Genomic DNA, 15,725 nt, shown 5'->3' with positions numbered 1-15,725 from the left:
CGTAATTGTCATGTAATCTCCACAGACGATCACACACATGATCCCGAACATGTGCCACACTAATGAATCACTGTCATTCATTAAAGAGCATTTTAGCACCTAATGTCATTTCATCTCCACAATATTTCCTTATTTCTGTGATGTTAGGCAGAATGTTTGCGCTTTTATTTTCCATGCAACAAAAGAGAAAATTGTCTACAAAGACATATATGATACTTTTGTGTGAAAACAAACACTGTGAAGCAGTGCTGTTTTAGAATTATTTATATACTATTATAGCATTTTTAATTAGCTTTCATAGTTTTAGTTTTCAATTATTTATTTAATTTTAAGTGATTTTGTTATGTGCAAATTGTAATTTTTATTCATTTTTATTTAAATATTTCTATTTAGCTTTCATTCATTTGTATTTATTAACCTTTTTAATTATTGTTATGTATTTAATTATTTATTTAAGTTGGTTGGCAAGGCCAAAAAAAAATGTTATTCTCATGTAGGTTTTTCATCTAATATTTATAGAATATTATCTTATTTCAGCTTTATTTCAATTACAGAAAATGATTTTAATAGTTTTAGCTTTAGTTGACAATAATAACACTGTTTTGAAGTTTTAGAAAAAAGACATTTAAATTGTAAAATCTTTATACCGTATTTGTTGTACTAAACTGTACTAAATTAAAGTGTAATTTTAATAAAAACTTTTTTTTTTAAATCTTGTTTGAACTAGATGGTTTTACTTACTATATAACAGTTATCAGGTGGAAAAATGCAAAAAAATTAATAAATAAAGAAATAAAATAAATAAAAAATTATTTAAAAATCCTTAAAAATGCTAAAAAAAATAAATAATAATAATAACATTGTTAATTATATGAGCAAATAAAATATAAACACTTTAAAATATAAAATATAGCAAAAAGTGTACAGACTTAAAACGGTTTTGCTTTTCTCCTCAGGAAACCCTTGTCCCTACATTGTTGATGACCCCAATGAAGACACCATCAGCATTCTGGTGCGGCTCATCACAGAGAAGAAAGGTGTGTGATGTTTCTTGACACATTTAACTCACCCTCACATCACACTGTGAGATCAGAGTCTCATTGCATCTCGATGTGTTTGTGTGTTACAGAAAATGCGACTGCTCTGGAAGAACTTCTGCAGGAATATGAGAATAAACAGATGGCCCTCAACAAGAGCTCATCTATCAAGTAAGAACACACACAAACCTACTCAAAATCACTTTTGAAAACTCACACGCAGCACACAGAGTTAACTTTGAACTGAGAAAATGCATTGTCCATAAATATTTCTTAATGGCCATGCAACTATATTTTGTCATTTTTTTTATTGCACAGTATATTTTTGTCCTTAAAACGATGGGATTTTTAAGATGTTTTTTCCTTGCACATTAGTGACACACAGTGCAGGTCATTATGTCAACACAGCATCATAAATGAGTCAGTCTGTGTCTATCTGTGAAACTGTAATAGAAACATAAAGAACCGTTGTGGTTTCATTCCTAGTGTCTTTGTGAGAAATATTCCATGTACAGTATGTGTCACCACAGGGAGGTCTGGAGAAGAATAAGCTCTAAGCATCCTAGATAAACTACTGATGGTAAGACTTGTGAGTCACAACTAATGTAAGACAAGTAAATGTCTTAAAAAGTTTACATTTAAACCATGTATGTTGCAGTTCTTAAGAAAGTTACAAAACCAATTTATATTCACATTCCCCGACTAAGTAGAGAGTAACTTTGTTAATGCTTGTCAATCTATCTTATTTGCTCTAATGCTATCTTCAATATTCCCATTATGAATAATAATAAGCAAGTGACTAGCAAAGCATGTAATTTATGAGATTATAGGTTTAATGTTGTCTTATGAGATAATTGCAAGTTTTAAAGTGTGAAATGTACATTTTACACATAAGACTGAATAATGAAATTAATATTTTTATTCAGCAAGCATGCATTAAATTGATCAAAATTGCACAGCTCTCTTCAACATAAGAAATGTTTCTTGAGCAGCAAATCAGCATATTAGAATGATTTCTGAAGGATCATGTGACACTGAAGACTGGAGTAATGATGCTGAAAATTCAGCTGCGCATCACAGAAATAAATAACATTTTAACATTTATTTAGAAAAAAACATGTATTTTAAATTGTAATAATATTTCATAATATTAACGTTTTTACTGTATTTTTGATCAAATAAATGCAGCCTTAGTGAGCAGAAGAGACTTCTTTCAAAAACATTAAAAAACTCAATTCTTTTGAATGTTAGTGTATGATTGAAGATAGTCACAGTTCATGCTTGAATCGTTGCGTGACTCATCTCCAGCCTTATGAAATGAATTGAGCTCTGAGAGGAATTCCCAGTTGTGAAACAGAAAGCAGTTTTCCATTAGCTGAGCTAAAGATGCAGCTTATTCTTGTAAACTCCTTAATGAAAAATCAATGTAGTGTTAGAAGAGCTGAGGGAGAGATCGTGTCTGTGTTAATGAGTTTACACCTGGTTTGCAGCGCTGACAAGCCTATAAATCATCAAGAAGGAAGTGCTTGTTCATTTTCCAACTGAAACATCACCACAGTGAGGTCAAGGTCCCTTAAAAAGCATAGAGAGAGCTTTCTATAATTTATTTTTTTTTTCTTTTCGAAAATGGACTTGTTTTGGGCATTATTGTACATTTATGTGTATATTTATTGACTGTTGCATCCAATCAGATTTCAGAGTCATAATTATGCATTTTATAATGTCAAACACATCATAACAGTCAGAGACAGAGCCTGCTTCATCTCTTTGAAATCACAGTTGTACAGTGACTTCTGGGAAATTTACTGGCACAGATCCGGAGATCCGGTGTGCTGCCATCATCAGTGCCTGCTGAAATAACAGCTCAGTTCAAGAGATCCTTTAATTCCAGACCCTTTTCTGCAGGCGGAGAGCGCTGCGTTATACAGCTGCCGCGAGCTCAGGGCCTCTGACATCATCACAATGGAACTATGGGAGGGGGCGGGTGGATATCAGGACTCCATGAATGGATTGTGGTTTATGTGCTCTCAGTGTGTTTAGAGAAAACCTGAATATACTTCAAGACTTATTTTAAGAACTATCTGCGCATGCCTGTTTCGGTACGCCAAGAATCAAGCTTCATTGGTATACCAAAGCATTAATTAAACGCTGGATTTTTGTAGTGCTGATGGCAGAGCATTGTTATCTGGTTGCTAACGTGTTGTGAGTAGTTTAGGGTGTTGCTATGTGGTTTCTAAGGTGTTCTGTGTAGTTTATAGTGTTGCTGTCTGGATGCTAAGGTGTTGTGAGTAGTTTAGGGTGTTGCTGTGTGGTTTCTAAGGTGTTGTGAGTAGTTTAGGGTGTTGCTATGTGGTTTCTAAGGTGTTGTGTGTAGTTTAGAGTGTTGCTGTCTGGTTGCTAAGGTGTTGTGAGTAGTTTAGGGTGTAGCTATGTGGTTTCTAAGGTGCTCAGTGTAGTTTAGTGTGTTGCTGTCTGGATGCTAAGGTGTTTTGAGTAGTTTAGGGTGTTGCTATGTGGTTTCTAAGGTGTTCTGTGTAGTTTAGGGTGTTGCTGTCTGGTTTCTAAGATGTTCTGAGTAGTTTAGGGTGTTGCTATGTGGTTTCTAAGGTGTTCTGTGTAGTTTAGGGTGTTGCTGTCTGGTTTCTAAGATGTTCTGAGTAGTTTAGGGTGTTGCTATGTGGTTTCTAAGGTGTTCTGTGTAGTTTAGGGTGTTGCTGTCTGGTTTCTAAGATGTTCTGAGTAGTTTAGGGTGTTGCTATGTGGTTTCTAAGGTGTTCTGTGTAGTTTAGGGTGTTGCTGTCTGGTTTCTAAGATGTTCTGAGTAGTTTAGGGTGTTGCTATGTGGTTTCTAAGGTGTTCTGTGTAGTTTAGGGTGTTGCTGTCTGGTTTCTAAGGTGTTCTGAGTAGTTTATGGTGCTACTGTCTGGTTTCTAAGGTGTTCTGTGTAGTTTAGGGTGTTGCTGTCTGGTTGCTAAGGTGTTGTGAGTAGTTTAAGGTGCTACTGTGTTGTTTCTAAGGTGTTCTGTGTAGTTTAGGGCATTGCTATGTGGTTACTAAGGTGTTCTGAGTAGTTTAGGGTGTTGCTATGTGGTTTCTAAGGTGTTCTGTGTAGTTTAGGGCATTGCTATGTGGTTACTAAGGTGTTCTGAGTAGTTTAGGGTGTTGCTATGTGGTTTCTAAGGTGTTCTGTGTAGTTTAGGGCATTGCTATGTGGTTACTAAGGTGTTCTGAGTAGTTTAGGGTGTTGCTATGTGGTTTCTAAGGTGTTCTGTGTAGTATAGGGTGTTGCTGTGTGGTTTCTAAGGTGTTCTGTGTAGTTTAAGGTGTTGCGATCTGGTTTCTAAGGTGTTCTGTGTAGTTTAAGGTGTTGCTATGTGGTTACTAAGGTGTTCTGAGTAGTTTAGGGCATTGCTGTCTGGTTGCTAAGGTGCTCTGAGATGTTTAGGTCGTTGCTATGTGGTTGCTAGGGTGCCATGTCATTGTCCCAGGCTTGAATTTGGCTAGCATCGTTTCCAGTCTGCTGTACCTTTGTTAAAAAGTATTGTAAAAAATATTTTTGTAAAATACACTCACAGTATGGCTATGAGTGTGAGTGTCTCTCTGCCTGTGTCTCTCTCTCAGGTTTCCGGCTCTTCCTCATTTCTCTCCGTTCCGGTCGTTGCCGCGGCTGTGTTCTCATCAGCATCATTTGCACACTATAAACGGGCTGGCCCCGCGCTCCGGCCTCTGCTGCTCCCGCTGCAGTCAGAAGAAGTGGCCTGAGCTGCTGCTGCCCATCGATACGCACAAGAGCCCCACTAACCTGGTCAAGATGCCGGAGGTCACCATCCTGTCTGTAGGGAGGTAAGAAAAATAGAAAATTAAATATACAATTATGTGAATTCAGAGAAGGCCTTCATTTCAGCTCAAATGTGTTGTTTCAATCCATACATGAGAAATCTGTTTTAAGCTTGTTTTTTAAACTGGTGAACATTATTAGACAAAATAGATGTACTTCCCATATAGAGACCATCCAAACCATTTCACAAAACATTAAGGTGCCTTGTTTTGCCCAATATTTTTAGGCAGTTTTGTATGTGTTATTATTCTTTTATTTATTATTATAGTATTTATTAATATTTTAAATTACTTTCCAATTAAACATTTTTGTGTTATATATATATTTTGTAATATATATATTGCTCTCTTTTTCTTAGTTTTAGTAATTTTACTAGTTCAACTTTGTTTTAATAATTACCGATCATTCTTTTTTTTTTTATAGTTTTACATTTACATTTTATGTCTTTTTTTTTTTTTTTTTTATCACAGAAAGCATAGAATTTAGATAAAACTGAAAAAATTCTTCCAAGATAGTGGAGTGTATCAACAAAAAATAATGTAATGTGATAATATTAACAAAAAAATTGATCTAATTTAAGAAAAAAATATTTTTGTGCTTAATTGGATATGTTAACTTCAATATATCAGTACACTAGTGTCAGAGTTTAGAGTCTACTGGAATCTGTCAAGTCTCTCGAGCTCACTAGGTTTTGGAGCAGACCTGTAAATCCCAATGACTGAATGAATCAGGTGTGTTGGTTTGAGATGGTGATTCACGTCTCATTCTCACACACACACACACACACACACCCGGTTCTGCTCACAGTGACACATCAGGCCTGTAGTTTCACTGACTGACCTCTGTGTCACCTGCATGTGAACGGCAGGTTTCAAGTCGCTCAGATCCCAGAAGTCAAGTCAGCTTCCAAGGAAGTGACCCAGCCGGATCCGAGCGATACGGACTCCATGGACAGTGGCCACACCGAGCCTGCGGAAGAGCGTTCCCTGCTGGGCGTGTCCTCTTCCTGTAACTCCGCCTCCTCAAAGTCCAGACAGGAGGTGAGTTTGTAAACAAGCGGAACAGGAATATTCCTCCAAGCACTCGGTTTGTAGTTTCCTCTTCCTCATCTCTCCCTTTACTGCCTTGACCTGAAGCTCATTGTCTAAAGCCATGTGTAAAAACCCCTACAGGAAGTCTCACCAGTAAATGAATAGGAAACACTCAGAGTTATTTCTTGAGTCATAGCTAGTTAGTCCAGGTTAGTGAACATCCGGTGAAGAACACTGTAGACAATCTTTAAAAAATGCCTAATATTATCTAATTTAATGAAGCCAAGTTTAAAAATGGCAGTAACATTTTTCATCACATACAGTGTTTTTGCAAAATAAGAATAAAGATATATATCAGATTTAATGCAGCTGTCAAGAGTCTTAGTTTTAAATGACAAAGTATTAAAATTCAAAGTAAAGTATTCAAACTGTATCATTTAACTTACAATATGCAAAGGAGTGTAAAGATATGTTCAGATACTCCCATATAATGTCAGATAACTTAATATAAACACAAGCTTATAAATAAATAAGCTATAACACCCAGCAGAAAACATCTGGCTAGTGTTTGCATTTTCTTCTTTCGGTGTAATCTTAAATATTGTCTTCAGCATCATTCATACATGTGAATAGAACAAATATGAAATCTGGCTTAGATTCAGACAGGAATCATGTCTTTGTGGCAGTTTTTCTGCGGATTAAGTGATAATACTAGACATCTTCACCTTAAAAATCATTGTCGAAAGCAAAAATGGTATGAAATGCACATATTTTGCGAGGAAGTGAGTAAGAAACAGGTATGGGATTTCATTCAGTGAATGTGATGCAGGGCTGTGTAATAATTGTAGAGGAGTTGCATCGAGGGAAGGTCAGTTTTTGTTACCTAACGTAACTGTTTACCCTCTTGCATAAGAATCTGCGGGACGGTGGGCTAATGGCTTCACATTGACTATCAATAGCTCCTGGGATTTACAGAAATACCTCAAGGCTTCTCTTCACAATTCAGCCTCACGGCATTTCTAAATGACACACAGAACAACACTAGAAAATAGCTTTTCTTTTTTAGAAAGTACAGTAAAAGCAGTAATACTGTGAAATATTATTATGATTTAAAATAACTGTTCTGTTTGAATATATTTTAACATGTAATTTATTCCTGTGTTGCTTCAGTGTCACATGGTCCTTCAGAAATCATTCTAATATGCTGTTAATGTTTCAAGAAACATTTCTTATTATCAATGTTGGAAATATTTTTGTGGGAACAGTGACCGTTTTTGTTCATAATACTTTGATAAAGTTCAAAAGAAGAGCATTTATTTGAAATAGAAGTTGTTTGTAACTTTGGAAATGTCTTTACTGTCACTTTTGATCAATTTAATGCCCTTGTTGAATAAAATTTGTATTTTCTTATTTATTTTTACAATTTTTTTAAAACACATCATGTGATCCATAGAGGGTTCATTGTGTTTGTTTGGTGCTTCACGGATGAATACACTGACAAATGTGAGAATCTGTTTGGGTTTGCTGCTGTCCTCAACTCAGAAACTCTGTTTTTCCGGTCAGAGCTGGACTTTTTTTTTTTTTACTTTTTTCTGACTTTTTCCACTGGTTCAGTTCATACCGAGTCAAATCATATTGTCTGGCAAATGACAAAGTATTAAAATTCAAAGTAAAGTATTCAAACTGTATCATTTAACTTACAATATGCAAAGGAGTGTAAAGATATGTTCAGATACTCCCATATAATGTCAGATAACTTAATATAAACACAAGCTTATAAATAAATAAGCTATAACACCCAGCAGAAAACATCTGGCTAGTGTTTGCATTTTCTTCTTTCGGTGTAATCTTAAATATTGTCTTCAGCATCATTCATACATGTGAATAGAACAAATATGAAATCTGGCTTAGATTCAGACAGGAATCATGTCTTTGTGGCAGTTTTTCTGCGGATTAAGTGATAATACTAGACATCTTCACCTTAAAAATCATTGTCGAAAGCAAAAATGGTATGAAATGCACATATTTTGCGAGGAAGTGAGTAAGAAACAGGTATGGGATTTCATTCAGTGAATGTGATGCAGGGCTGTGTAATAATTGTAGAGGAGTTGCATCGAGGGAAGGTCAGTTTTTGTTACCTAACGTAACTGTTTACCCTCTTGCATAAGAATCTGCGGGACGGTGGGCTAATGGCTTCACATTGACTATCAATAGCTCCTGGGATTTACAGAAATACCTCAAGGCTTCTCTTCACAATTCAGCCTCACGGCATTTCTAAATGACACACAGAACAACACTAGAAAATAGCTTTTCTTTTTTAGAAAGTACAGTAAAAGCAGTAATACTGTGAAATATTATTATGATTTAAAATAACTGTTCTGTTTGAATATATTTTAACATGTAATTTATTCCTGTGTTGCTTCAGTGTCACATGGTCCTTCAGAAATCATTCTAATATGCTGTTAATGTTTCAAGAAACATTTCTTATTATCAATGTTGGAAATATTTTTGTGGGAACAGTGACCGTTTTTGTTCATAATACTTTGATAAAGTTCAAAAGAAGAGCATTTATTTGAAATAGAAGTTGTTTGTAACTTTGGAAATGTCTTTACTGTCACTTTTGATCAATTTAATGCCCTTGTTGAATAAAATTTGTATTTTCTTATTTATTTTTACATTTTTAAAACACATCATGTGATCCATAGAGGGTTCATTGTGTTTGTTTGGTGCTTCACGGATGAATACAGTGACAAATGTGAGAATCTGTTTGGGTTTGCTGCTGTCCTCAACTCAGAAACTCTGTTTTTCCGGTCAGAGCTGGACTTTTTTTTTTTTTACTTTTTTCTGACTTTTTCCACTGGTTCAGTTTGACAAATGTGAGAATCTGTTTGGGTTTGCTGCTGTCCTCAACTCAGAAACTCTGTTTTTCCGGTCAGAGCTGGACTTTTTTTTAAAAACTTTTTTCTGACTTTTTCCACTGGTTCAGTTCATACCGAGTCAAATCATATTGTCTGGCGCCCTCTGGTGGCTGGAAAAGTTTTTGCATTTGTTAACCAACAAATGACTCGAGACATCCTTTAATTCATGTGACTAATTATTCTCTCTCCCAGATGAACATCTGAAAGGCTGAGGAGGAGGACGTCCAGGACGGGACTGATTACATCATCAGGAGGCGAGTCGTGTGACGGTGACGTCAGTATTCACCACCTTGAGGAGCCTTGAATTCAAGACCTTAGGAAACATTCGTATTTATTGCATAAGTCCTAGAACTATTTTATTAAAAAACAATAAGCTCTGTCTCTGCTAGCAGATAATAGGAGAGTGAAGGGCATTTCCTCCGAAAGCATGTGTGCTTCCACAAGACACTAAAGAGGTGCGGAAAACAGCACTCAGAACAACGAGACACCGGTGAGACGTTCTCTCCAGTTAGAAAACATTACCAAGTATTATGAGAAACTAGTTTGATTTACATCTTTTTACTGTAGTTCTGTTTTTTAGTATTTAAGATTTTAAATGAATTGCATATGTACAGTCATGGTCAAAAGTTTGCAAACCTCTTGTTTTGTTAATAATAAATAAAAGAAAACCTACAAAAACACATTGTCAATTTCATATGCGTATTATATATTCTATTGTTTTTATAAAAATTAGTATTCTGTGGTTTTTACACGCAATGGTACAGGATATACAAAAATATTTATTTAAGATGGTTTACACTAGTTCACCAACTAAAACCTTTAATACAGTGAATGTGCTTTTGAATGTCACATTTTGGACTTCAGTTTTGAAATAAATGACACTCATGTGACTAAATCAGAAACCATGAACAAAGGAGAACACAAGGAAACAAGAACCAAACACAGGAAATGGTAACACTGAAATAATCAAAGAAACTACAAAGACTACAAGATAAGAACAGGAAACTAAACCAAAACTTCAACATTAAAGTCAGAAACGGGAATATACATGACTAATGTACAGCAGCCCTAAACCTTAAATGTGTGATTGTCTTAATATTTGCTTGCAGAGTCCAGCAATTTAACTATGAATATGTTCCACTAATGACAACAATTACTCCATCCTTTCAAACTTCTTTGTGTCAAATGATTGGCTTGAAAAGTGTGCTGAAGTCTTTTTATTCAAATAAGCTTGGTTTGATACTAATGCAATGACATTCAGACATTTTAAGTATGGTTAAACACTTTTTGGGACCACTATGTTTCACATTTTTTGGTTTGCATTTTTATTTCTTTAAGGATTAAAAAAACAGGCGGCTAATTGTTCCACAATTTAAAAACTGCTTATGTAAATAGCACAGAAATAGTAGCAATATCACATAGAAATGAGCATTTTCAAGTGTTCACAAGCTTTTGACCATGTCAGTAGGATGTAATATTTCATTTATTAACAAACAAGCTCTTTCGCACCACAACCTTCAGCTCATCAGCTTTATTGAAAAAAGAAAACAAAGCAACACACTATTCATTTATATCTCTAGGAGACGCTTTCTTATCAAGGCGTCTTACAATACAGCATGCAAATCTTAGGACGGACTGATGAGAAAATCATGCTAGAAGCTAAACTAAAAAAAGGTTTATTGTTCCTTCTGAAAGTATTATCGTCTCAAGAACATCTGTAGTGCCTCAGACTAGCTGTCTGCTTCTTTGCTATGTAACACTAATGAAATATATTTAGTATTAGCACTAAACCTTATGCATTTCAGATTGCTGGCTTTATCGAACCGGTGGGATATTATTTAATTGTGCTGTTGTATTTCAGTGCAAACGACCTGGTTTCTCTCTTGGTTCTTTTCAAACATTAGTCATCAGTGAAGTGGGCACTGGGCATTATTAATGACAAAAGACTGTGTTCATCAGTCTGGATGACGTTCACACTGCAGCTGAATGTGGATCAGATTTGAAAAACAACAAAAAACACATTATTTTCCACATACTGTACATTATTGTTTCTCCTCATTTGTTGCATCCAGTGGGGACATAATTACTGATTATAATGACTTATACTGTCTTTTTACACGTTGCGTTGCATCGCGCCGCGTAAACATGTCTTCATTTGTGATCGGAGAAATGACGAACAACAAGCGCTACTGTGGCAAATTCTTTAAATATAAAAAAACGTACTTACAGTCTGTGAGTCAGAACAGCCGGCATTGTAGTCTACTCTACCAGGATCAGGAAACAGTCCTCCATAAAATGCGCTGCACACATCTGAATATTTGGGTTAAACTGTTATTAGAATTATCAACAGTTGTGCAGCCAAATATTTTTAAGTTACGCCTTCTTTCTTTGCGTGAATATTTGGGCGGCGTTATGCAAATCTTCTCACATCGTGACGTAGACATGTGGGGTGTGTTAGAACGAGCCGTTTTAGGTAGGCGTGGCTGACTCTTAACTTTTATAAAGAATATCTCTTTGGATTTGAGACTTTAGTCTTTGCAACTTTACAGATCTTCTTTATGCACCAAGAGCTTGTAACACTCCAAAGAGAAAGGAAAAATTGAAATCGCATCATATGACCCCTTTAAAACATATTATGAAATTCGTTGATTATCTTTAAAAAAAACTGCAAAAAATATTTTATTCGTATTCAGTTTTTTTGTTTTTCCTTACAAATATAAAATAAATTAATTAAAATATTTTAAACATTTTAATAAATCAAAATACATCTACTTTAAAAGGAAAATGACTTAAGATATTTTTTGCTACTTGAGGAGAAAAAATTAAGTGAGTTTATGCTTAAAACAAGACAAAATGTCTATCAATCGGGGTATGATAAATAATCTTGTTTTCCCTTTGAATTAAGTTTATTTTTCTGACCCCACTGGCAATTATTTTTCTTGTTTTAAGCTTAAGCTCGCTTCATTTTAATACATTTTACATAAAACAAGACTTTTAAATGTATCTGGATTTAGGGATGTTTAGATACTGTATTTGTCCTGGGAAAAATACTGGGAAGAAAGTATTTTTATATATATACGTATATATATATATTGAAGTCTCGAAATTTTTCAATGGTGAAATTAACAGAGAAATTAAAATGCATAGATTTAGGACCAGATATCGCAAGAAAAATGATCTGTCAATGGGATAAGAATTTTTCTCTCATTAAATCAGGTTTATTTTTCTTTCCACACTGACAGATATTTGTTCTGTTCTTGTCAAGTCTTTCTGCTTCTCAATTAAATGTATCTTGATTTAAGAGAGTTTAGATAGTACGAAAATAATTTTTTCAGTGTCTGTCCAACCTGAAAAAAAAACACATTTGAGCATAAAATTGTAGTTGTTGAGTTTGGCTTGCAGTGTGAACGCTCCTCTGACGCACATGTTGGTGTCATGCATCTTCCTCTTACAGGATATAGCTGAGTGTTCATCAGTCCTCAGAGAAATGATAAATAATCTTGTTTTCCCTTTGAATTAAGTTTATTTTTCTGACCCCACTGGCAATTATTTTTCTTGTTTTAAGCTTAAGCTCGCTTCATTTTAATACATTTTACATAAAACAAGACTTTTAAATGTATCTTGATTTAGGGATGTTTAGATACTGTATTTGTCCTGGGAAAAATACTGGGAAGAAAGTATTTTTTTATATATACGTATATATATATTGAAGTCTCGAAATTTTTCAATGGTGAAATTAACAGAGAAATTAAAATGCATAGATTTAGGACCAGATATCGCAAGAAAAATGATCTGTCAATGGGTTAAGAATTTTTCTCTCATTAAATCAGGTTTATTTTTCTTTCCACACTGACAGATATTTGTTCTGTTCTTGTCAAGTCTTTCTGCTTCTCAATTAAATGTATCTTGATTTAAGAAAGTTTAGATAGTACGAAAATAATTTTTTCAGTGTCTGTCCAACCTGAAAAAAAAACACATTTGAGCATAAAATTGTAGTTGTTGAGTTTGGCTTGCAGTGTGAACGCTCCTCTGACGCACATGTTGGTGTCATGCATCTTCCTCTTACAGGATATAGCTGAGTGTTCATCAGTCCTCAGAGAAACATGAAGAGCTGTTGCATTTATAGCTGAATGAGTCGATGCATGTGCTGCGGTACAGATTGTGCAAAACCTCAAATAATGAAATGATACTGAATGGTTACGTTCCTCAGCTCAGCTCAGAGTTTCACCTTGATTGTGAAATTCGTGTCTTCATGAAAGTTTCGTCACAACTTACTGAGGTAATTGAAAAATGTATATTATGAAATATTACTCTGTGTTTCATCATTTCCTTCTTCCATTGTATTTATTTGTAGTTCAGAAGAAGTAGTCAAGGCAAGCTACAGGCAAGGCTACTCAAGGGTAGCGTCACAGTTTTGTTACATTTACATGCACATTTTATATAAAGTGAATTTTTATACAATACACACGTGTTTGTTTGCAATCATTTCTTGAATACTATCACAGTTATAGCTAGAGACATAAATCGTTGTTATACCTTACTTTGCAAAGATCAACTAGGATAAAAAGGTAAGGGGAAACTCAGCACTGTATTGTTGTTGCTTTTATTTATTATTCTAATAATAATGTTGTTTTTTCTTGAGATTTATACTCTTGAAATAAAGAACTTTACTGCAGTATCAGAGATGTGGAAATTCATCTTTACATCTCTTCATTTATATAGACTGATATTAAATGCATTGCATCTCCATGCTGTATATTTGTGATGATTTTTCTGGTAATATACCATTCAGAAGTTTGGGGTTGGTGAGATTTTTTTAATGTTTTTGAAAAAGAAAAAAAAATCTTCTGCTCACCAAGGCTGCATAAATTTGATCAAAAATTCAGTAAAACAATTCAAAATAACCGTTTTCTGTGTGAATACACTGTAACATGTATGCAAAGCATCGTTACTCCAGTCTTCAGTGTAACATGATTGTACAAAAATCATTCTAATATGCTGATTTGATTTGCTGCTTAAAGAAACGTTTCTTCTTCTTCTTCTTTTTCTTCTTGGTGTTGAAAACGTATGTGCTGCTTCATATTTCTGTGGAAACCGTGAGATATTTTTTCAGGGTTCTTTGATAAATAGAAAGTTCATAAGAACAGCATTTATTTAAAATATCTTTTGTAACACTACATTTAAAAGGTTATTACGGTCACTTTTGATTAATCAAATGCATCCTTGCTCAATTAAAGTATTAAATATTAAATATAAAAAAACTTACTGACCCCAAACTTCTTTGAACAGTGGTTTAAAATGTGCGTTTGCATTTTTAAGCATTAGCAACGGCTAAATGTATCAACCTAAAAAAAACAGTATAAGCTATAGCATTTTCAGTATACTAGCACACTATTCTGATCTAACATGCTGTCGGACGGATTATATGCAATAACCTGATGATTACCAGGAAATTGTTACAGTAACAGTAAACAGTAGGGCTTTTCACACTTTAAATAGTTAATTAAGCCGCGGTCACACTAGACTTTGAGCATGCGAAATTTAGTCGAATAACGCATAATTCTGAGTCTGATGACTTGGAAACAGGGTTGCCAGGTCTGCGAAACAAAACCAGCACAATTGACCGTTTGCAAAGAGCTTGACTGACAGGCGATCGGACCAATCATAACGCCAAATCCGCCATCTTGCCCGACTAACAAATCAGATGGGAGAGTAGATTAACTGGTGGACTTAAACTTGAAAAATTGTGTGTATTGACATCCTTCCGCGGTTGAAATAAAATACGTTATGATGTTCATTCATGTTTATTTCGTGCTTTAAGTAAATATGAAAAGATGATCGGTTCACGTGTGCCAATACAGCGATCTGTCACGACACATTAAAGAGCCACAAAATGGTATTTATTGTTTGAATTTCTTTAAAAAAAAAGACAATATTTTAAAGCTGAGACCTTGTTTCATACCAGAAGTAACCTGCTCTGTCTTGTCTGTCGGCTTGCTGTCAGTTTCCTCTTTGCTCCGTATTTTTTTACTGTGTGAGAACATGATGTGTAATGTGAGAGAGGCATGGCTTGTCGGACATAGCAACAGTAACTAAGGAGGGCGGGTTTTTGCGAAGGGTCAATTGCTATTCAAAACTAGCCCAATTGTAGTCTCAGCCTCAGAAGTCATGCCCACGGACCGTTGGCAGAACGTCTGATGCAGATATCGCACACTAAATTGGAACTGTGACGATGAGCACGTATCAGGATCATCTAAACGCTGGATTTTCAAAAGTATATGAAATATTTCAAGTTCATGGCATAGAATCTTTAAAATATGTCCAAAAGTCTTACACACTGTTATTGTGGGGACATTTCCACCTCCCTAAACATGGGTTGGCACAAGGGTGATTCTATAATTGCAGGTATACATTTGGTGTCCGAAGTCATTATTTTTTTCTGCTTTTCTTTAAATGGTTATATTTTTACTTATTTTAATAATTTGTTACTTATTGGTATGAATTACAAGATGTTACAGTCAATAACAATATAATAATTTGTGTAAAAAGTGTCTTAAATAACTCAAAATCATGATTTCTTGTTGTCCGAATTAGTCAGTGCATTTTTTTCCATCAAGTGATGTGTAATCAAAATATTTTACTGTACTTTTCTTTTTGTAATATTTCATTCGTTTTATTTTATTCATTTACTTAATTCTACAACATTAAATTGTTTAAAAATAACTTTTTTCTTATAAAAATGCGTCAATAAATCTTGCGTCAACTCTGTTACCGTACCATATTTTGCCTTTAAATTGGTGGAATTATCTCCCACAGCTATGTACGATACAGGAAATGATGTCACTTTCCCTCACTGATAAGATCTGAAGCACTGAAAAGTCTGTGTGCTCTCTCTGAGAAA

The 15,725-nt window shown here is 34.6% G+C and overlaps 1 protein-coding gene across 4 annotated transcripts in view; it reads left to right on the top strand.

Moving 5' to 3' along the window:
* LOC107705785 (tumor necrosis factor receptor superfamily member 19L-like) overlaps window positions 1–9,502 on the top strand; it is a 36,672-nt gene extending 27,170 nt beyond the window's left edge. For 3 of the 4 annotated variants that reach the window (XM_016509237.1, XM_016509239.1, XM_016509238.1), the window contains exons 9-11: window positions 4,659–4,880; window positions 5,744–5,915; window positions 9,017–9,502. In XM_016509237.1, coding sequence (XP_016364723.1) covers window positions 4,659–4,880; window positions 5,744–5,915; window positions 9,017–9,028 — 406 coding nt within the window. In that variant the 3' untranslated portion in view covers window positions 9,029–9,502. Of the gene's footprint in view, window positions 1–4,658; window positions 4,881–5,743; window positions 5,962–9,016 lie in introns of all 4 variants that reach the window. The other variant, XM_016509240.1, reaches the window with a different exon arrangement.
* Window positions 9,503–15,725: the final 6,223 nt, after the last annotated feature.

Source organism: Sinocyclocheilus rhinocerous, unplaced genomic scaffold (assembly GCF_001515625.1).
Source record: "Sinocyclocheilus rhinocerous isolate Xijiao unplaced genomic scaffold, SAMN03320098_v1.1 scaffold834, whole genome shotgun sequence".
Classification (NCBI taxonomy): domain Eukaryota; kingdom Metazoa; phylum Chordata; class Actinopteri; order Cypriniformes; family Cyprinidae; genus Sinocyclocheilus; species Sinocyclocheilus rhinocerous.
This window is presented reverse-complemented; position numbering and strand designations above follow the sequence as displayed.